Raw genomic sequence first — 23,001 nt, forward strand, 5'->3', positions numbered from 1 at the left:
CGATTGAAACTTCGTGGGTCCATGCGCAGAGCCAGTTTTCGGAAAGGAGATAGACGAAACAAGTATACAAGACGAGTGTGGATGGGAGAGTTGGAAGGGGTCGACCTCAGCGAACGTACCTCAATCAGATTGAGGACATTTTTAGCAAAGGCCAGCTTAGGAGTACCCTAATTGAGTTAATGACAATGTACATACCTATATTGTTTAAGTTTAAAAAATTTGGCTCTCAAAAGAAATTTCAATCGTTGTACTGTTGACATTTGGCTCTGTTGACTAATGAGTTTGCCAACCACTGCCCTACATCATGTCACATCCGGGCTCAACGCTGATTTCTACCCTGATCATGTTCAATCTACCACATCCCTCTGGCAAGGGAATCCAGATGGTCTAGAACTATGTGCAATATCTTAACATGCTAAACATCAATTGATGACCACACACAGCTGCCAAGATTAGAGAAAAATTCTCTTTCTGTGTACAACTTTGGTGCCCCCCCCACCCCCCAAATTCAAACCTACTCTGACATCACGGTTGGTTTTTCCCTTCTCTGCTTCCTTCAGGGCCCATCTGGTTGGACAATGTCTACTGCACCGGCAAAGAGGCAACCCTCGCAGCCTGCTCCTCCAATGGCTGGGGTGTCACCGACTGCAAGCACACAGAAGACGTGGGTGTGGTGTGCAGTGAGAAAAGGATTCCTGGGTTCAAATTCGACAATTCATTGATCAACCACGTTGAGGCAAGTCGTGTTCTTGAGGACTCCTTCATGTGGATGTTTTCTTTTTAATATGTTTTCAGAGGGAGGGAGAGAGGGAGAGAGAGATAGAAACATCAATGATGAGAGAGAATCATTGACCAGCTGCCTCCTGCACACCCCACACTGGGGATCGAGCCTGCAACCCAGGCATGTGCCCTGGGTCGACACTCAACCACTGAGCCACACTGGTCGGGCAGATGTTTCCTTTTCTACATGTAGCTCACTGTTCACTTACTGATTTCAAGAAGTGTGTGAGCACTAGGGAGGGGGACCAAGCCAACATGATTTGGTGTGGGGGCCATTGAGGGAGGATTTCTGGAGAAGGGGATGCCATCAGTGGGGAAAGGGCATCAGTGGGGAATGGCTTGGGCAAAGGCACAGAGGCATGGAGGTGTGAACTGGGGATAAGCAGGCCAGTACTGCTCAAGAAAACTGTGAATCTGGGGGTCATGAGAAGTGCAGCTGGAAAGGTGGGCATGAAAGGCCTTCTGTGCTATGTTCAGGAGCTTGCCCTTTGGACTAGGGACATGTATTAGCTATCAGTTGCTACGTAACAAATTACCACCCAGATTTGCCAGCTTCACACAACAGACTTTTATTGTCTCACATAGATCGTAGGGTCGGGAATCCAGGAGTGGCTTAGCCGGTTGATTCTGCGCAGTATCTGATGAGGTTGCAGTCGGGCTGCTGGGGCTGGGAGATCCTCTCCCGAGTTGACTCATGTGGTTGTTGGCAGGCTCTAGTTTCTTTCTGGCTGTCAGCGGGGGCCCTCCGGCCCTCTCTGCAGGCTGCCTAAGTTTCCGTAAGACATGTCTTTCTCCAGAGTGAGTGACTTAAAAGAGAAAGAGAGGGATCAAAACTTAGAAGCCACAGTATTTCCTAAGCTAATCTCGGAAGTGCTACCCCTTCGTTTCTGCTGTATTCTGTTAGTCACACAAAACAGTTGTGTACAGTGTGGGAGGAGGTTACCCGAGGGAGTGAACGCAGGAGGTGGAGATCGCTGGGGCCATCGTGGAGGGTGGTTACCGCAGGGAAGTTGTTCCCGAATGTAGCCGGGGAGCAGAATCACTTTAAAAATGCAGATATTAGGTGATATTTATCATGTTGCAATCTTATGACTCCAAGTTTTATATCTAAAATTTTAATTCTGTTATGTATCATGAAAATTTTATGTTATCAAAGATTCTCCAAACCATTATTTTTATTAGTTGCCAAATATTTTATCTTATGAACCTGCTATAGTGTAGCTATCCTTTCTTGCATATTGGACATGTATAGATCGGTATACATAGAATTACTATACATATCATTGTTCATAATCTATGATTTCATTTTTTATCATTTCAATAGAATTTTTGACAGGAAGTGGATTTATGGAATCATGGGTTTGAATAGTATGTATATTAAAGTTTCTTGACATTGATAAAAAAATAGAGAAAGCATTTTCTAAACTGTTTATTCCAGTTGTGTATAAAGGTACAATTCACTGTTATTAAAATGCAGACCCTGGGGTCTCCCTTCAGGCCTGCTGCGTCAGAGCTCCCACTGTAGGGCCCGGTTACTGTTTCCAGCTCTCACAGATGACTCTGAGGTTGCCAGCCTGGCCCGAGCCAGCATCTGGGAAAGGCAAGAGACTCTCGACCCTTCTTCTACATTTATGGCTTCATTTCAGATTTATCTTTTCGACAAGCTCTCCACTTAAACAATGAAATTAGCAGATATTTATGGCACTGCTCCTCTGTGCAGGAAATGTGGGGCATAGGGCCAGAGGCGGAGGCAGCCAAGACCTCTTTCTCAAGGAACATGCTGGATGTCATCCCCAAGGGGCAATGGGAGCTGCATGAGTCCAGGCCAAGGAGCCTGCACTGTGCTCTAACCCCGAGACTAATGCTGAAGAAAGGTGACTCTTGAAATTGCCCTATTTGGGCTTCAGAGGAAGTTCTACCCAGACTGTGGTCTTCATTTTTCCTCTCATGACTCACACAGTCCTGCTCTTTTCTCATATATTCCTAGAGCATGCTGGGAACTTGTCCAAGCCTGAACTGTAGCATGGGAAAGGATCCCTAGCCCTCTCTCAGCTGGCAGGATGAGACCACCTCTCGCCAACATTCTTCAAATGCAATTTTTTTAGGAATAACTAGAAGAGATTCTTATAGTTGCTGGACTTTATTTAGTGCCCCAGGTACTGATGACAACTTTGCTTTACCATGAAGTCTATGATTTGGGCTTTTCCAACCCAGTTCCACACTTTTCATCTCCATTCTTCATAATCTCACACAGAATAATTAGCACCATTTTCCAATGAGAAAGTGGTGTATCCCATCTTTCCAATGAGATTAGAAGCTCCTGGAGGGCATGGGGCTCTATCTAAGTCACCATTTTATCCAATAGAAATAATGCTAGGTACCTAATGGAAGCAATATCTCCGATTCCCAAATGTTCTTCTTCCCAGGAATGCAAATCAAAGACCATTATCCCCGTAGGTGAAGAGTCTCCCAGGATGAAACATCAAACTAAACAGCGATGAGAAGTACATAGAAGCAGCTCATTCTCAACCTGTGGGTCGCGACCATCAGAAAACACATATAGCATATCAGATATTTACATTACGATTCATAACAGTAGCACAATTACAGTTATGAAGTAGCGATGAAAATAATTTTATGGTTGGGGATCACCACAACATGAGGAACTGTATTAAAGGGTCGTGGCATTAGGAAGGTTGAGAACAACTGCTTTATAGCATTGCCCTGCCTACTAGGAAAGTGAGCTTATTTATAACATCTTTAACGGGCCTCTATTCAGCCTAGAACCTCAGGATAATCCACTTTGTTTGTCAAATGAAGATCCAGGTTCTGGGCATAAGAAAGTCACTGATGGTTTGAAGCAAAAGGCCAAAATGTACAAAAATGATTCTGGAAAAGGATTCTGTGAGTATCACTTCAACAGAGAAGTTTTATTAGCTATCTCTATGGGCACTTCTAATGCTGAGCGTTTGAAGGGGAAATGAGGTCGTATGAAAATTAGGTAGAATTAATTGGTAGAATAGGTAGATACGTGACTGAAAAAATATGTTGGACAGTACTTTCTCATTCTCGAAGGGTCGAGAATCCATGGTAGGAAAGCTTAGTACCTACCCTTATGCTGGGCATTTGCTGGGTGTCTGCTGTATGCACATCACAGCCTGGGACACCACTAGGGAAGGAAAACTTGGCCTTTGTCCTCCAGCCTTATAATCAGAAAAGGCAAGATGCATGCCTTTGGGGAAATGGGAAGGGGCCTAGATCCTGAATGAATTTACAGTAGCTCAGAGAGGACTAACTGGGGGACATCGAGTTGAAGGACCAGATGACTTCCACCACCTTTCAAACTCTGCACTTTCCTAGAAGGCCTCCCTCTTACCATCTACAAATCGAGCCAGACTGATTCCTGTGAAACAGCTGATTGGTTCCCACGAGCCAGACTGGGTGCTTTCATGTCCAGCCAGACACTGAGGAAGTTTTCAACTGATGGGCAGTGCCCTGTACCACTTCCCTGTGGTGTCTGATGAAAGTAGGTCATGAAAGGGCCTGGATCTCAGGATGTCTGAGGAGAGCCTTTGAGAGTTGCCAGAGAATTCTTCCACCAGGATTTCGTGACTAAAGCCTGTGCTTCCTGGCAGAGCTGGCCCGATGGGCAGGGAGCAGCCCAGACCACCTAAGGGGATTTCTGTGAGCTGCTGGGAAGCTTCTCTGAAATACCTCATGTAATAGCCTGTCAGGAGCTGAAGTCACGAGTCACTTCTCTTGGCTTAAAGAAATGTCTCTTATTAATGTTGTGGACAAGAGGATGAGATAGAGGTTGGCTGGCATGCCAGTGGTGGAGACACGGTGTGCTGACTAATGGTACCCAGGACAGCTGCTGAGCGGCCAGTGTGAACACAGTGGATGGGCTCTATGATGTCTCCCAGGGCTCCTCTCCTGCCTCTCCATCATGTATCAGAAATTTACATGGAGATTAAAATGAGTACTGATCAAATTCATTTTAGACAGAAAACCATGAAGTGTTGTGGGAATAGAACATTATGGAATGAGGTGGAGAAAAACCTCAGTAGGTTGAAATAGTAGGCCCTAAAACGTATTAGGGATGAATAGAAGGTCCTACATCAAGGTTAAGGGGGATGGAGGGCAGGGAGGGCGATCAGCCACAGAGCAAAAGCAATGGCAAGTGACTGAAAAGTATTCATTATATTTCAAATATCCCTGAAGGGAGTTGGGTTGGTTGACTAACAGCTCAGTATAAGCCACAGGGATGATATGGCAGCTAAAAAATGTGAATATAAACCCATACGTAAAAGAAGAGTTATTTCCCTAAAGTCTTTGCATTTTGGACCAAGAAATGAGTGCAGGGTTCAGTTCTGGGGCCATCTCTTAACTAGGTCACCCAGAGGAGGGACCAGCAGGATGGGGATAGGTCTGGAAACTGTTTCATATGAGAAAATGAAGATATTGGGTCAAGAAAAGCGATCTGGTGCTGGGGGACATGGTGGCTCTCTTCAGACATTTGTAGTGTCATTCTAGAGACAATGCTTATAATGCTTGTATTAACTCCCAGAATTAAGATGGATGGGAAGGTAATGGGATGTACATTTCAGCTCAGCATCAAAATTCTGTCACACTGAGGGCTGCCCATTTGCAGTGGGTGATGTTGCCCTGTTAGTAGTGAGCTCCTTGTCGCTGGAGTGATTCAAACAGGAATTGGATGACCTCTGACCAGGAAAATTGCAGCTAAATTTCTATACTGGGGAGGAAACAGGATGAGGCATTTTAAGATTGCCAAGTTTTAAGATCCCTTGTTACTCCACACTTATGAAAATGCACCCACCCAGCCCACACAGCAGGCACCCACAGCTGGTTATTGGCAGTGTCTACCACTGTGTGAATTAAGCTCTCTCTCTCTCTCTCTCTCTCTCTCTCTCTCTCTCTCTCTCTCTCACACACACACACACACACACACACACACACACACACAGAAGGGATGCTGGTAGTGTGTGTGCTTGCCTCTCTCCCTGCCTCTTCTCTGGCTCCTCACATCCTTGGTCTTGAAAGTAGGAGCAGACTAATGTCCTCACTCTTCTACAACAAAGTGTAAGAGCTAAAGTCCTCTCTCAGTTTCCCCCAGTTAGGGAACCATACATTCAAAAGTGGGGAAAAAACGTGGCCAAGAGTGGAGTGTGGTTAAGTGAAGGGTCAGTTAAGGCTTTCTCTGTGTCTTGGAACCCCAGGTGTAAATGACTGGACTAGTCCAATGAATGAGGTGCGGACATCCCATCTCTTCATAGCCTCACTCTGCAGAGGTATAGCCAGCTCTAGAATATCCATCCTCCTTGACCTCTTGAGGTTGGGGGCAGATCACAGACCGTGCGAGATGACCCTCATAGGCGTGGGCCTTCTCAGGAACACACTGGAATTTCTGAAGCAGAGAGTGGAAGAAAACTGTGCATCAGTCCAGACCAAGTTCATCCCACTCTGGGATGCCAGAGGCATGAGTCACTAAGCCGTGAGGCCCAGCTGATGGAATTTCACTCAATGAGCTAACTGCTTCCAGTGGACTCCTACATCTGCTTGGGGCATCCCTGTGGCCCCTTGACACTTCATAAATTTCCTTCTAGAGCCGGGAAAGAGCACACCTTCTTTGTGTGAATGACCCCACCAAGGGAGAGTTCACAGGAGTGAACCCAGAGCTACCTGTTGGCCCGCAGCTAGGACACTGGGCAAGTCCATTCTCTTCTTTAAAATGAGCAGGTTGAATCCAGTCCTCTAGCTAATCCAGAGTAGCAATGATTACGTTGTCAGAACAACACAGCGTGCACTCATCATTTACAAGACAGTTTTAAACATTCTTAAGGGGCGGTGGGGGTGAATCAGATGCCTTTGTAAAAGTGCCTGCAGACTATGGAGTTAGTCCTACAACTGATTAACCAGCCTGGGTTCATTTCATCCAGAAAATTAGCCAAACAAAGTCTCAGCTCTCCCTTTTCTGTCACCTCTTCCTATGTATTCTAAGTTTTAGATCCCAGAGCTGCAGGCAGGACACGTGGGTTGTGGTCCAAGTGGAGCCTGAGGCTTGCAGCCGTATGTCTGGAGCAGCTAACCCTTCAGAGGTCTCTGGACACCTCGCTGTAAAACAGCCTTTTCACAAGGACAATGAGTCTTGAACCTTAAAACCACAAAATCTTGCAAAGAGGTAAGCAGGAGCGAAAAATAAAAGGGAAAGACTGTTGGTTCCAAGGGAACAGATCTGTTTTAAACCTAGAAAACAGAGCCCCAACACCCTCCCCCCCCCCCCCCAACCAGGATTTCAGAGGTTCTTAAATCGAGAGGCTTTGTTTCCGGTCTGTGGCGGGTAGACCGATTGGAAAAAGCATTAGATAAGGAGAGATTACAAATCCAGATGCCCTCTGCGCAAACCTCTCACTGGCTGTTTTGTGCATTGCTAAGTCATGTGCTCATAGAAAGGCTTGTGTCTGGGGCCACGTGTGGTTAGATCAGGGACAGTCGGGTCTTTTCCTTTTCTCTACCTCCCACCTCACCTTCTTCCTGACCCATTTTTTATAGGCTCCTTTGCAAAAGCAGTTAGGTTACCAGAACTCATTGGAAATCTCTAGGCTGTAGGACTTAGTCTCTCCCCTGTTGGCCCCAGAGACTCAGTTTCTCCTTTGTGACAGCAGACAACCCAGGGGCCAACAGCGGGATGAGGAGGACAGAGCTGGGAGAAGCGGGTGCCCTGCCCTCCACTCTCTCACATCCTTCTGGAAGGGCCTGAGACCTGAAAAAACTTTTTCTTCTCTTAACCACAGGGACTGAAGCTGTTGCAAAAATCTGATTCCAGGAGTCCAGGTTTTTATTAGTCACAGACAGCTACCAAATGCTTCAGCTGTGGGTGTTTTCTTCTTAGCAGCAGCAGCCTTATCTCACCAGCATCGGAGGCATCTGGGATGGAGGCCTGGAGCCCAAAAGGGAGGAATCAACTCTAAAAGGTCCCAGCACCCCAGCCAGAGTTCTGTTCTCCCACCAGAGAGATGGCGCAACAGGTTGCACTGGGGGTTGAGGGGAGAAAGGGCGGCTGTGTTCATCTCTGTGCAGCTGAGAAGGTGGTGGTCCCTCCAGGACTAAATATAGACCTGCTTCCCCCAGTGGCCACAGTATAGCTGGGCGGCCTCCCTCTGTGGCAGGAGGAGAAATGGTAACAAGTGGGCAGTGTGTGCCGGCCTCTCCAGCAGGGCGGTGAAATCCCCGGTCCTGCTGACTGTCGGGCCGTCCTGAGCCTGGTCTCCCTCTCACAGGGAGAGGATGTGTGAGAGCCTGTCCGTGCTAACATTCCACGGTGCTGTTTGTCCAGGGCCTTCGTGAGGCCAGGCATGCCAGCCACCACAAGGGACACAAGAGAAGTAGTTCTGAGGTGACCTATTTTCCCAACTAAAAATAGGTCACGGCATCTGAAAAGCAAAAGGGCATTTATGCCGCTAACACGAAACGTTTGAAACTACGCACATCCTGGCGAGTCTGGGAACTTGGTTGGTGGCCAGGGCACATGCAACCCTTTCCGAAGCATAGATGCAATTATCATTGTTTGTGAGGTGAAATAAGTGAATGAGTAGCATTGTAAATTGTTTTAGATGGAATAAGTGAATGAATGAACAGCGCAGCACTTTGAGCAGCGTGGGGTGGACGGTAGAGTGCGTGGCAGTTTGGAAAGGGCGGGGTTAATGGGGAAAGAACGGTAGGGATGCTCTGTGGAAGGAGTGGGGCTGAGGTGGGTGGGCGGACGCCGCTGTCGGTGGTCTGCAGATGTGATGAGGGCAGGCTGGTAGTGTCCAGTCGGGCTCTGCAATGGGCCCCAGTGGTCCATTTGAGTCACCTCAGCCATGCTGGAGGGGTCAGTGCCAAGGAATCCACCCGCCCCATCCCCAGGAGGCTATTGGTAAGGCAGCTGGATGCTGTATCTGTTCGTTCATTCATTCATTCATTCATTCATTCATTCATTCATTCATTGAGCACAGACCCAATGCTAGGCCCTGGGAATAAAGGATTAATGAAATGAATGGACAGTCTTGCCCTGATGGACTGTCCTGCTTAGTAGTGGAGGAAGATGATTTCACAGATCATTACTTTGTTACCATGGTGATGATTGCTACGAGAAACATCAGATATCCCACCTGGGAGTGTGGAGGACTGTTGGGCCTGGCCCAAGGCTTGCCTGGTCTGTGGCCTCAGCCCTCCTGCTGGGTCAGAGGGACTGGCTGCTGGAGCAGGTGTCCTGCCAGCTTCCTGCAGACAGCAGGGCTTGCCTGTTCTCAAAGAAGCAGCCTCTGTTACCTACCCCAGTGCTTCGGGTCGGAAAATGAAACAGAGCACTCGGTTTTCCAGCAGCGCTGCAAAGCTCATGATTTATAGGAGGAGGGCCCAGACACACTGCGGCTTTTTCCTCTGGTAGCTCAGCATGACCTCAGCTCTCCACACCACCCCAGGCCCGCCCCCGCCCCCCTCCCCCCACATCCCCACCGGGCTCCGTCACAGAGCTGAGGAACAGACACCGTGGCCATGCCGCCCTTCTCCCCTCTCCTCCATCCGACACAGGTCACAGGCTGAGAATGTTACAGGCAGTTCTTACTGCGAATCCCCGATTTGATCATCTAAGGGGATAATTACCGTGCAGCCAGACCCTTCTAATACAACGTGCCTCAGACGCTTTACAAATTTACACTTAGCTAAACCGTCTAAGTGTGCTGACGGGCAGATCCGCTTTCAATTCAGTTCAGTAACTATTTATTCGCATCAGATTTTGAGTGCGGAGAAAGGAGGTGTTAAGTAGCCCAGATGACAAGAGGACGCATGGATAAAGGACAAACATTCTTGTTCATCTATTAAATCACACAAGCAGTGCTTATGCTATGAAGAAGGGAGGCAAACGCTGCCTCGCTGTTTATGTTGTATTAAACAAAGAATAAAGGGAGTCTTTATTAAATTTTTGGCTTGGGAGCCTGAAGTTTCTAGCTAAACCGAATTCCTGTAATTGGATTTTTAGAAATTATTATTGGGTCATTCCAAAAATATTTGAGGACCCACTATGTGTGTGCCTGGCAGAAGGAGCCGTGGGTAATACAAAAATGAAGGTGGCACAGTCCTGCCCTTGAGGGACTCACCGTCCAGTGAGGCAGCAAACACACGTGGACAGATAAAGAGCAGCATAAGATAGTCAGGATAAGCAACTCAGAAAGCAAACGCTAGAAGGATGAAGGAGAAGTCAGATCCTCGAGGATGAGATATTCGGCTGAGGGGCCTGCGTGCAGGAGGTGGTGCTGTCTGCCCTCTGTCAGGAGTGACAGCAAGACTCGCCTAATGGGTTGACCTATGTCTCAGGGCCTTGAACAGTGTTGGATGTCATAGTCCTCAACCCAAAAGAAATTTTAAAAAATATTTTTATTGATTTCAGAGAAGAAGGGAGAGGGAGAAAGAGGTGGGAACATCAATTGTTGGGGTCCAGCCCCAGCAGGTCCAGGGGTTCCCCAAGGTGTGGACAGAGTCGGTGAAGAAGGCAGCGTTTAGGTCAGCCATGGGCAAACTATCCGGCCCGTTTGAAATGAATAAAACCAAAAAAAAAAAGGACCGTACCCTTTTATGTAATGATGTTTACTTTGAATTTATATTAGTTCACACAAACACTCCATCCATGCTTTTGTTCCGGCCCTCCGGTCCAGTTTAAGAACCCATTGTGGCCCTCGAGTCAAAAAGTTTGCCCACCCCTGGTTTAGGTGATCATCATAGCCAGGTTCCTCTCGCCAGATTCTGTAGCCAGGTTCTGTCTTTTATTGTCTTATTACATCTGTATTTATACCAGTTGATTTTAATCCTATCAATTTCTATTCCAAAGGTTAGGACATTTCTTATCTCATTCCAGGGAGTAAAGATTATGTAGCTTAAGCGTGATTGTTCGTAGTTAAAGTGATTAACTACCCGCCTGGCATTTAGTTAAGGGGTTTTATCCCCTCCCTAACTTCAGGGAAAAATCCCTACCTGGGGAAACAACCTTTCTCGGAGAGGTGACCTTGGTTAAAACACATAGCACCAAGAAGGGGAGCAAACATATTAAGAACAGTATGCCATATACGCCAGGTCCCTTGAAACATATGCTGTGCAGATGTTTCTTTCCTGCAGCGACAGTGTCAAGCAAGGATGAACCGGCTTCCGGCAATCAATGATGACAGAGAATCATGGATTGTCTGCCTCTTGCATGCCCCACAATGGGGATCAAGCCCACAACCTGGGCACATGCCCTGACCGGGATTCAAACTGTGACCTCCTGGTTCATAGGTCAATGCTCAACCACTGAGCCATGCTGGCCGGACAACAGAAATTTTTAAAAAAATTTATCTTTGTTTATTTTTTATTTATTTATTTATTTTTTAACTAGAGGGAGGGAGGGAGGATTTATTCACAGCCGGACATGATCAACAGATACATGAGCAGTGGTACTAGGGACAGCAGGGGGGGGCGGGCATTCCTGCCACTCAGGCCTCCCCACCTGCTTGGGGGTGCTTCTGACGCAGGTGTTTGTCCAGGGTGACCTGCAGGCGGAAGGGCACACGGCAGTGGGGGCACTCAAAGCGGGCCCCGCCCGGCCCCAGCCCGTGCATGCGGCGGTGGCGGTTCAGCTTGCTGCTCTGGGCACAGGCGTAGGGGCAGAGGTCGCAGGTATAGGGCCGCTCCCCGGTGTGTGAGCGCCGGTGCACAGTCAGGTTGCTGCTGCTGGTGAAACGTTTCCCACAGAACTCACAGCTGCCGCCGGGCCCATGGCTCTTGCCCACTGTCTTTGGAGTCTTCTTAGGCAACTTCTCTGGGATCTGGGCAGAGTTGATTCTCTCTTCCTTGATGGCAACGCCGCAACCGTCCCCACCAGGACCAGCCTGAGCTCCACGAGCCCCAGGTTCCTGCACACCCGCTGTGTCGGCAGCTCCAGCCCCTTCACGGCTGCACAGGAGAGTCCTGGCTGGGGCAGCGGCGTGGGCGGCTGGCTCCGGAGGGGCAGCTGAGGCCTGTTCCTGACTGGCCTTGGCCGTGTCGGGGCTCTGAGGCTGCAGCTGCCGGTGGGTCTTCTTGTGGCGGTTGAGCTTGCTGCTCTGGGCACAGGCGTAAGGACACTGGTCACAGGCGTAGGGCCGCTCGCCCGTGTGCGAGCGCATGTGCACCTTGAGGTTGCTGAAGGAGCTGAGCGTCTTCATGCACACAGCGCAGGTGGGGCTGCGCCGGGGGAGGCTGCTCGCCCCGGAGCCCTTGGCCTCCACTTCCTGCCCCACCACTGCCGACCTGGCTGCAGCCACCTCCGCCAGGCCCAGCAGCGGGGTCTCTGGGCCCTCGGATTCCGTCCGGTAGATGGACAGTCCATGGTCCCACTGGGCATGGCGCAGCAGTGTCCAGGCCTCGGTGAATTGTCGGCCACAGCGGAGGCAAGTCAAGGCCTTCAGGTTCCCAAGTTCTGAGTCCGGGCCAGGGCTGGGGCCTCCAGAGGGCTGACAGCCCTGCTGCTTGTGGTCCATGAAAGCCGCCATGGCCTCCAGCGGGAAGGTCTGCAGGCAGAGGCCGCAGGTCAACGTATCTGGGTGTTTGTCAGTCCAGGGCTGGCGGTCGTGAGGATTAGGGACCAGAGAAGTCCACGGCGCCGACTGGTTCTGCAAGCCGAGGGCGAGGAGGGTAGGGGCGGTGGGCACCAGGCTAAGGCAGGAGCGGGGTGCGCCGTCGAGGCGGCCCGGGGCGGGCACTTCCTTTGGGGAACCCCGCTGCAGCCCCGCGGCCTGTAGGGGCCACGGATGTGGCTCGGGCTTCACGTCGATGACCAGGTCCCCCATCTGCGTCTCGTCGTCGGTGTGGGCGGCGGGCTCGGGGTCGACTCGGCGGGGCATGCAGCCTTCCTTGCCGCGGGACATGGGTCCTGGTGCGGAAGATCCGGCGAGCGGGCGGGCGGGCGGGCGGAGGCAAGGCGTGTGCGCTCCTCCCAAGACGCTCAGGTGAGTGACTGCGGCGACTGGCCCTGAACTTTTATACGTGCTAGCCCGGCCATGGCTCCGCCCACCAGGGCGGGGCCTGATGGGCGCCGAAGGGGCGGCTGGCGGCTAAACTCAGTCTGAGCCGTGCCCATGGGGATTGGCTTAAGGCAGTGATGGCGAACCTAGGACACGCATGTCAGAGGTGACACGCAAACTCATTTTTTTTGGTTGATTTTTCTTTGTTAAATGGTATTTACATATATAAAATAAATATCAAAAATATACATCTTTGTTTTACTATGGTTGCAAATATCAAAAAATTTCTATAGGTGACACGGCACCAGAGTTAAGTTAGGGTTTTTCAAAATGATGACACGCCGAGCTCAAAAGGTTCGCCATCACTGGCTTAAGGACTACACCTAAGGGCACCGAGCTCACGCGCTCAGCATACAAACGGCGACTTCAGATCCCGTCTTAGGGCTGGTGAAACAGGCACAGCACCCCCACAAACACCCAGGCGGGAGAACTGTGCCCCTAACAGTATCTTGGACTCTTTCAGTAAATACATCATAAAAATTCACCGGGCAAACCTCTATTGCATGCCTGTGGTGCACCAGGTACTGTTCTAAGCACTGGGGACACTGCAATGAACCCAACAGACCATAATCCCTGTCCCCCGACTTGACTGATTCAGGGAGACTACGCTCAACAAGGTAACTATGTAAAAAGAGAGTGCCTTCCTGGGTGACCAGTGTCACTTAAAGCCAAACAAAGCTAGGAAGGGTTATAAAGGGGAAGGGTGACATGGGGGGTGGGGGCTCAATTTTCTCCCCACACCACGGAAAGGTACGGTGGCGTTGAGACCTGAGGGATGTGAGGGAGTCAGCCAGTCTCTGTTCAAGAGTAACAAGGAGGGGGGACTCTTTCCCCCTCCCCACGTGGGAGTCTGTACTTGTTCTTCAATAAATTTCCACCTTCACTATACAAAATAATAATAATAATAATAATAATAATAATAATAAATAACAAGGAAGGAGGAGGCGGACAGGAGGGAGGTTGAGCTCTGAGAAAATGGAGTCAGCTGCGAGAGGGTCTTTTGACCACTTGAAAGTCTTGGTTTTTGGAGTGGTGAGTCTTTGGGTGGGGGGAGGGAGGGGGTTGAGCAGAAGAGGATTACGATCGTGTACACATCTACTCTGCTTCTACACCTGGAATAGCCATGAAAGCCAAATGGCCAACTGTCTTACCTCTCTCCACTCGGCCTCCTGGAACTTCCCTCCTGAAAGCAGCTCTTTCAGATCACTGTTTGAGGTGGCATCAACACCCTGCCCCAACCGCCAACCCTTACAAGTTTTCTTTTCTTCCTGATACCAACCACATCATAATACAGAACGGTTTCTTGACTGTCCTCTCCCTTCCGACACCCTATACAAGGCTCCTTAAGGTCAGGGACGGAGTCTGCCCTCCCCCAGACTCCCAGCCTATCTTTATTGTTGAAAGTATTATAGATGCCCTCCTTTTTTCCCCCCATTGACTCCCTCCACCCCAACCTGCCCCCCCCCCGCCCCGCCCCCGGCCTTCACCACACTATTGTCTATGTCCACGGGCTATATATATGCATATAAGTCCTTTGGTTAATCTCCCCCCCCCCCCTCCCTCTGAAATTTGCCCGTCTGTTCCATGCTTCCGTGTCTCTGGATCTATTTTGTTCATCGGTTTATTTTGTTCATTAGATTCCACATATGAGTAAGATCATTTGTTAAATATTTTTTTATTGATTTTAAAGAGAGAGAGGACGGGAAAGGGAGAGAGAGAGAAACTTCGATGAGAGAGAAACATCATTGGCTGCCTCCTGACCTCCCCCTACTGGGGATCAAGCCTGCAACTCACAAATCGGCAACCATTTGGTGCACGGGATGAAGCCCAACCAACTGAGCCCCACAGGCCAGGGTGCAACAAATATTTTTTGAATGAACGAATGAAATTGTCCTTGAGGATCAGTAGGATTCTGATAGAGAAGAGAGAATTGCAGGAGTTCAAAGAGTGACCTTGGAAAGTCCTTCGAGATAACTGGCTGGAAAAAGGGAAGGGGCCCGACTGGAGTCGACCCCGGGACCCTTCAGTCCACAAGCTGAAGCTCTATGCACTGAGCCAAACCAGCCAGGGCTCCATATAATTTGATTACTGAATTATAATGCCCTTCTACCGGCAGGATTCACATTACACCACTGACTGGGAAACAGAAGTGCGGGTGGAAAGGCGGTGGGACGGTGGAAAGGCGGTGGGACGGTGGAAAGGGCTTGCTGGGCAGAATGGGCTGTTAGAGTGAGGAGGAGAGAGCGTGCAGAAGGCACCTGAGGCTCCAGTCGGCCAGGTGGATGGGCGGAGCCGCCGCAGTGAAAGCAGAGAGGCCTGGGGCCATCCTGGAAGTGTTTGGTTTGAGGTGCTAAGGACGGTGCCATGTGGCAGTTGGGAAAAGGGATCTCTACCCAGAAGGCCGTTTTTTAAAAGAGCTGAATAAGGAAAGCTTCGGGCTATGAGAGCAAGATGCAGAACCCGTTAGCAACAGAGGGAAGGGGCTTGCTAAGCGAGCGGAGGTTGTGTAGAACTAACCAGTCGTGCATTCTAGTTGGGATGAGGGAGGACTGGTGTATGTCCACCTTGGTCCTCCTTCCCCAACACCACTCCAAGGAGGAGGTCTCGGGTGGGAAGGCTGGGCTGATGGTAAATTATGACTTCTACAGCAGAGGGAAGGAGGGTCCTTGGCAAAGACCTTGTCCTTGCAGACGTGCCTCCCTGGGCTTCAAAGAGTGACGTTGGCATGGCAGTGGGAGAAGCTTGTTGGCTGGAAAAAGGGAAGAGAGGGAATGAGATAGGAAGATCGGGGAGGCTCCTGACCGGGAGCCCAAGTCCTGGGAGTCACGGGAAGGCTGTGATAGATTGAAATCATTGTAGGCTTCCTTGCATTTTTGCCTTGCCTCCCCCTGTATCTTTCTCTGATGCAGTCTCCAACTAGACTTTCAAAACTAGTTGTTTTTCCTCATTGGCAACATTGTGGAATTTGAAAGCCATTCACAGAAGCTGCAAGTGTGAAATATCAGTCAGGCATGGGCCTGGGGTCCGAGCTCTTGGCCAGCCCACTGGGGGAGCAGGCGGCCTGGGCTTGCCGCAACTTGCTTTTCCATAATCACTCCCAGGGGGGTGATGAGCTCTGAGAAGGACAAATACAGAAGGTCCTGTGGATTCCCTGGAGGAAAGCCTTTAAGAGGGCTCGGTGTGCCCTAGCAGCAGGTTTGGCTCAGTGAATAGGCCTGCGGACTGAAGGGTCCCAGGTTTGATTCCAGTCAAGGGCACATGCCAGGGTTGCGAGCTCGATCTCCAGTGGGGGGCGTGCAAGAGGCAGCCAATCAATGATTCTCTCTCATCATTGATGTTTCTGTCTCTCCCTCTCACTTTCTCTCTGAAATCAATAAAAATGTATTAGAGGAAAAAAGAGGGCTTGGTGAACTTCTGTCTCTGGCAAGAGGGATAGAATCCAGATCTTAATTTGAATTTTAAAATGTGCCAAATGCGTTCCCAGCTTCTGAGCTATTGCCCTTAATGTAAGACTAGCAAGTCTAGAGAGCCCTTAGTTAGACAAGAAAAATGTGTATGTTTTAGTGTTTCAAAGCTTTTCTTCTCTTTGGAGTCGAACTTCTGGGGGAAAATCCCAGCATTTGTGGTTATGGAAGGGATTCCACAGCAGTGACATAGCAGGGAAGTGATGTGTGTCTGTGTGTTTTCCTGCACGGGTCTCTGAGCGGCCTTGTGAGCTCGGTAACCAGGAGTGAGCACTGAATTCGAGCCGCGCAGGGTTTCCCCGTCGCCCCGTCCCAGCCAAGAGCAGCTGGGAGGCAGCTCTGCCCTCAAATGTACGCACTCGGGTCTGACTCGCAGCTTCTCCGGGTGGGTGCAGGGCAGACTACACGTGCGCAGCACTGGGCGGGCCCTAAAGGACCACCCAGAGGCCTGAGCCCCAGGCCCTACCCCGTGTGGGTCAGCTCAACACCAGGCAGTGGACAGGGTATGGGTGGGGGGCCAGGACCACTCAGAGACCAGTAGCTGGGAGCCTAGAGCACACGTTTGGAGTCAGAGCTGTTTGCACCCTTGTTTACCCACTGATTGGCTGTGTGAACTTGGAGAAGTTGCAAAAGCCGGACAAATGTTCTCGTTCTTCCCCTGTGGTGTGGTACGCCATTAGCCTTCTCATACGTTGTCCTGGGAATTGAGCGAGGGATGGACAAGAAGTTCTGAGCAGGAGCTTGACCTGTAATGACTTGGTTGGTGTTTGAGAAACAAGGGTTCCTGTGGTCATTATTATTCAGAGAAGAGGCAGGCTTTGCGGTTGGGAGGAAGCCTGGCAGGGTCCATGAAGGGGAGAGACCATATTTTTGTTGAATGAATGAATGAATGAATGAATGGGGTGGATTTGAGCCCAACAGAGCCGGAAGGAGTTGGTTCCATGGAGGGTGAATGGAAGGCATCCCATTTTAAAGGAACGATGATTATAAACCTGCACGGGCTGCTCTTTTAAGGCTTTGGAGGAAACAAGTCCCTCTGCACCTGTCCTCCACCACGTATGCACACAAATAGACACATGCTCCACACACACAGACCCACACAACGCACAGACGCACAGCCCTGAGCATACACTTGGTCACGCTCAGACACACACAAAGGCCCATCCCTCAGAGATGTGTACGGATGCATGGATACAAACAGACACACAGAGACATACATGCCATCACTCACGCCATCACACACGCCATCACACACACCATGTCACACAGGTGAGCTGGTGAAATAACGGCAGTGACACCTGTTCTAGCACTTTCACTTTTCCAAGCCTTTTTTTTGGGGGGGGGGGTGGGGAGCGGGTGGAGTAAGGATATTTTTTCCATTTATTTTTATTGATTTCAGAGAGGAAGGGAGAGGGAGAAAGCGATAGAAACGTCAATGATAGGAGAGAACCATTGATTGCATGCCCCCCGCTGGGGATGGAGCCTGCAACCTGGGCATGTGCCCTGACCAGAATCAAACCCGGGACCCTTCAGTCCACAGGCTGACACTCTATCCACTGAGCCAAACCGGCTTTGGCTCCATTGATTTTTAGAGAGAGTGGAAGTGAGGGAAGAGAGAGAGAGGGAGAGAGACATCGATGTGAGAAAGACACATCCATCTGTTGCCTCTCACACATGCCCTGACCAGGGGCGGGAATTGATGGGAATCGAACCCACAACCCTATGGAGCACAGGCTGACCCTCTAACCACTGAGCCATGCCAGCCAGGGCTCTCCAAGCCTTATTTTCCACATCCTAGAGCCTGCCTGGCTTCCCCCACCTGTCTTACTTCTGCGGAGGGGATGCTGTCCTCCATCAGGACAAGGGTACAGGGGTCTGCTGAGCTCCCCCCACCCAGGCCTTCCTTCTCCTGCTGTAGCTGGGGTGCTGACGTCCACATTTCACACCTGGTGGGGCTGTGGGGCGGGGTGAGAAGGGAGGATCTGTGAATGTAATAAAGTCCTTGGGGTTTGCCGGCCCTGTGAAGCCACAGAGCTGATGTTACAGCGGTAACTTTCCTTCTGGGCATTACGCATCGCTGGCTGGAATTCCAGCCTGGCTTCCGAGGTGGGGAGAGGCAGGAGGGGCCGGGCCCGCGGCTGGTTTAGACCTCAGTCAGGCCCTTTCTTGGCTCGCCTCTGTCCACGTGTCTTGGTGGCACGGGTCCTGTGGCCTGAATGGAAGCTGTAAAGAATCTGGGATCCAAGCTGGCCAACATCATCTTGCCACTGGCGGCCTTCCTTGCACTCCACGTGGAGAGGAACCAAGGCCAAATGCCATCACCGCCGGCCACATACTTTCGCCGCCCAGCAGGACTGGTGGGCAGGTCCTGGCTTTGCACCCTGAAGCCAGTGGCGAGGAGACACGGATGCCTGGGCACCCAAATAATGGCCCTGTTCAACCTTGTGGTTCATTTGCGTTTGCACCTTTGCTGGCATGTGGCTCGAGTCTCTGGGTTGCCCCCTGCCAAGCCCGGCCCCACCTCTTCCCCACAGCCCAGGTCAGAGAGCTCCTGACCACACCTCGGGCGCCCTGCCTCTAGGTGGTCCTGGGGAGGCAGTTGGAGCCAACCAGCTTTCTCCTCTGGATCGTGGGAGGGCAGCAGCTCTAACGCACCTCGTTCTGCAGTGTGAGGACGACACGAGGGAAGGCACATGGAGCCTCACTGTGGGGCTCACGCGCAGTAGCTGTTATCAGTTTTCATTTCGTTGGGTCCGAGTGTACATGTGGGGCTGGGGACGGGGGGCGGCTGGAGGGGAGGCAGAATCAGTCATGTCGGGCTGTGGGCACCTCTCTAAGTAATTGGGCATTGCTACATGGGCACGAGCGGACGGTCAAGGGACAAGATTACAAAGAGCTTTCTGGTGGCTGGCCTGTGGCCGATGGATGGAGGGGGAGATGGAGGTAGGGGCTCAGCAGGGAGCCTTGCAGAGCTGGCGGTGGCTCCATGTGCAGCGGCAGGGGCAGAGAGGAGAGGCTGGAAGTGAGAGGTTAGCAGGGAGCACGGTGTTTGAGGGAGACTGGGTGAGCCTCGGAAAAGCATAAACTCCGGGGCAGCCCCTGTTCCTCTCACCCAGCGTGGCCTCTCCACGCCCCTGTCCTTCTCCCGAATCCCTGTGACCCGGGAGGAGGCGTGGGGCAGGGACATTGCTGCTCAGTGTCGGGGAGTGGGGAGGAGAGCCCACCCAGCTGTGGTGAGGCAGGAGTCTGCCCCCCACTGAGCCTCCTCTACCTCCTCCACCGGGACCCGCCTCTCTCACTCACTGTCTCGGAATGACGGGTGGGGCTGGGGGTGAGTCGGGCCTTTCCAAAGGCCTCCACGCGTTCAGAATCGTTCCCTTTCCTGCCACAGACTGTGCCCACCCTTACCTCCTGGTCCCCAGGGCGTGTCCCCCACTAAGCAGGCCTGGGTCCCTGCACACACTCCCCTCCATGCTTCTCTCCAAGCCCTACCCCTACTCTCCTGGGATGTTCTCACTTAGAAATGTCGACCCCAGATACTGACTGGGTGGTTTGCAAGGTGGCACCATCAGCCTCAGGGTAACTGAGGCTCCTCTGCATGAAACTTTAGTCTTAGAAAAGATACACACACACACACACACACACACACGTAGAATCACACACAGTCACACACATGCATGCACACATATGCTTTAGAGTAAATACAAAATCCAAATTAGTTATAATGTAGAACGTGAGAATTCAAAGAGCACGTTCTCTCTTCTGCTGTAGCTCGAGAGCCTGCAGGAGGGCTGCTGCCTCTCTCCCCAGGCTTTGTGGTGGGACGTGGGAGAGGCTGCTGGGCCCTCCAGTCTCCTGATGGCCCAGGTCGCCCCTGCTCCCTCTCCTTGGGTCACTGCAGCCTCACTGCCTCCCATGCATGACGCTTTATCACCACGGCCTTGTGCTGTGTGCTCTTGGGCAGTGCCCGTGGCCCCTGCAGGGCCCGAGGGTGGAGGAGGCTAGCCAAAACCCCTCTCCACACCGGGCCAGGAAGGTAACCATGTCCTTCGGTGCCTCCTCCTTCCCAGAACCTGAACATCCAGGTGGAGGACATACGGATCCGAGCCATCCTCTCGGCCTACCGCAAGCGCACCCCCGTGACGGAGGGCTACGTGGAGGTGAAGGACGGCAAGGCCTGGAAGCAGATCTGTGACAAGCACTGGACGGCCAAGAACTCCCGCGTGGTCTGCGGCATGTTCGGCTTCCCTGGGGAGAAGACGTACAACACCAAAGTGTACAAGTAAGAGGCCCCCCCAAAGCACTGTTTCCTGGGGGGGTTGCCGCTTTGTGAAGAGAAGGCTCCTGCAGTGGGCGCTGAGCAGAGGGGCTCCGCCAGCGGCTGTCAATGCAGGCCTGGCCGCTGGGGAGCTCACACTCCTGTGGATGCAGAGGCGGGGGGGGGGGTGTTGGGGGGGTCGGGGAGGGGGGTGTCAGTGCCGACAGCCAGCTCCATGACCACCGGGGCCAAACCAGGACAGCATCAACTTAAGAAATGTTTACTTGCCCTCAGTAAATGATTAGTTTGAAAAATCTGGAACTCGCAGAAACTGTTAGGAAATTCGATCAGTTACACCAATCCCAGTGAAATCTTATAATTTAGTTACAGTTTCCAAAGTTAATATCTCCCACAGGAAAAGGCGGCGATAATAACAGGACTTCGAGTAGTTCTCCCAGTGAAGGGTTTCACCCCATGACAAGCGGGGGGCTGGGTCCTGGGTGGCAGTGGGCCTTCCTGTCTCCTCTTATGGTGACTGGTTTACTGAGGGCTGACTGTGAACCCGGCCTGTTCTTAGCCATTGATCCTCACAGCGCCGGGAATTAGGGGTTGATTTTACAGTCGAGGAAAGGAAGTCAGGGAGGAAAGTGGCAGATCTAAGATCCAAGCCCCCATCTCCAGCGACCGGGTCCAAACTCTTTCCTTTCAAGCCAGAGGAAGTCAGGAGACATGGGACCCAGATCCAGCGCCCCCTCCAGATCCCCGGGGTCAGGGCAGACTGCAGGTCCTGGGCTTGGCTTGGCCGTTTTGGGTCAGAGTCCCCAGCCCACCATGAGGATGAGTGCTGGTGGCTGAGCGGCTCCTCTGGGCGGGCTCACCGCCCCTCTAGGGGTGAGCCTGGTGGTGATCCCCACCCCAGACACCCTCAGATGTGGCCCAGACTTTCCTGTTTGCAGTGGGGTTCCCGTCCTCTGAATACTTTGGAGAATTCCTGCCAGCTGGCCAGCTTCCTCCCTGGAGACACCTTCTCAGCTTTTCCTACCATTGGAGCCAAGAAAAGCAAACCCCACCCACCCCTACCCCGCACCCCAACCAGCTCCCATCTGGCTGCCCCACAGTGCCCCAGCTGACAACTGGTCTGAGTCCAGTGCCGGGCCTGGGAAGGCTGCCATCAGCCCTGCCCAGGGCAGGACGGGGTTCCTGAGGCCGGCAGCATGTGCCTGTTCAAAGGCATTTGAAAGCCATCTCCCCAACTGTGGCCGGTCCAGAGTCCTTTTCCTGATTTTGTGGAGGGAGCTCAGATCTATGTCGGCAGCGGAGTCTCTCACGTGCTGGTTTTAAACCTGCCTCCCTGAACCTCCCACCCCTGAGTCTGTGCCTTTGCTCTTTCAAATGAGGGCAGAAGAGCGCTTCAAGGCTGGGAGCATCCGGGTGCTGGCGGGTGGTACTTGGGGCTCAGGCTGCTGCAAACCAGCTCCTCCCTTGGACCTCCAGCCTCAGAGGTCACCGGGTCCAAGCCCTCCGTCTGCACGATGAGAGACCCAGGCCTGAGGACAGTGGATTTGGGGGTCACAGAGCCCTCTTCTGCCAGAGTCCACAGGGCTACTCGGGAGTGCTTGCCACATTGCTGTCTCCAACTGCAGACCTGCTCCAGCTCTGGCCACTCAGCCCCGGCTCCCACCACGGGCCTTGCTGTTATGTCAGAGCTGGAGCAGGGCTGGCTTGAGGGTGGGGTGTCTGTGAGCCTGCTCAGAAGTTGAGGAGAACAGAAGCCTGGGAGCCAGAAAGAGGGTCACCCCCCCCATGGTCCCTGAATCTGAGGCCATTCACATCTTTCCCATTTCCCTTGGCCCTTCCTAGCCGGCCAGGGGAAGCGGCTTCCCAGGGGAGCCTTCCACTCTAGGAAGGAAATTGTTTTCAAAGTAATTGCGTCTGGGATGGTGTTAGTGATCTCTCTGCATGCACCAGGCCCCTAAGGGGCTTGGCAGCCTTGGAGCCTCACCAGGGCCGGCCAAGGCTCTCCACCCTGGCTCCCTCCGCAGACCTGCAGCCTGGTGGCCACTCAGAGTCTCCCCAAGGCCGGACTGCAGCTCTTCCTCTGCACCCAAAGACTCACTCAAGACGGAGTCCAGGGCTCCCCAACATGGGCTGCTTTGTTGTGAGCTTTCTGCTCTGGCCTCTGGGGGCTTCGTAGCCTCAGGGCCCATCCCAGGGGCAGGAGCATTTTGTATTGTGTTTTTTTTCTTTTTCGCCTGAAAGCAGGATCCCACTATTGATACCGATTTTTGACACAAGCAGGAATTCTGCGTCTGGCACTGCATCTGGGAGAGTGGAAGGGCTCTGCTTGGCTGGTTGGCTGAAATGCCAGCCTCCTTTCGTTTCAGGTAGAGGAAGGAATTCAAAGTAT

At 51.9% G+C, this 23,001-nt stretch overlaps 2 protein-coding genes across 2 annotated transcripts in view; one reads left to right on the forward strand and one right to left on the reverse strand.

Annotated features, from left to right (window-relative positions):
* Positions 1-23,001, forward strand: part of LOXL2 (lysyl oxidase like 2) — a gene marked incomplete at its 5' end in the record, with an annotated part of 65,523 nt that overhangs the window by 7,483 nt on the left and 35,039 nt on the right. Inside the window, 2 exons of the mRNA XM_081092813.1 lie at positions 561-736; positions 20,407-20,618. Coding sequence (XP_080948939.1) covers positions 561-736; positions 20,407-20,618 — 388 coding nt within the window. The remainder of the gene's footprint in view (positions 1-560; positions 737-20,406; positions 20,619-23,001) is intronic.
* On the reverse strand, positions 11,304-12,716 carry LOC308520329 (zinc finger protein 296-like; the record flags this gene model as incomplete). The annotated part of the gene is made up of 1 exon (XM_081092816.1): positions 11,304-12,716. One exon carries the CDS (start codon positions 12,714-12,716, stop codon positions 11,304-11,306), a length of 1,413 nt encoding a protein of 470 aa, XP_080948942.1.

The sequence above is a fragment of the Myotis nattereri genome (assembly GCF_964212035.1).
Source record: "Myotis nattereri genome assembly, chromosome: 5".
Classification (NCBI taxonomy): Eukaryota; Metazoa; Chordata; class Mammalia; order Chiroptera; family Vespertilionidae; genus Myotis; species Myotis nattereri.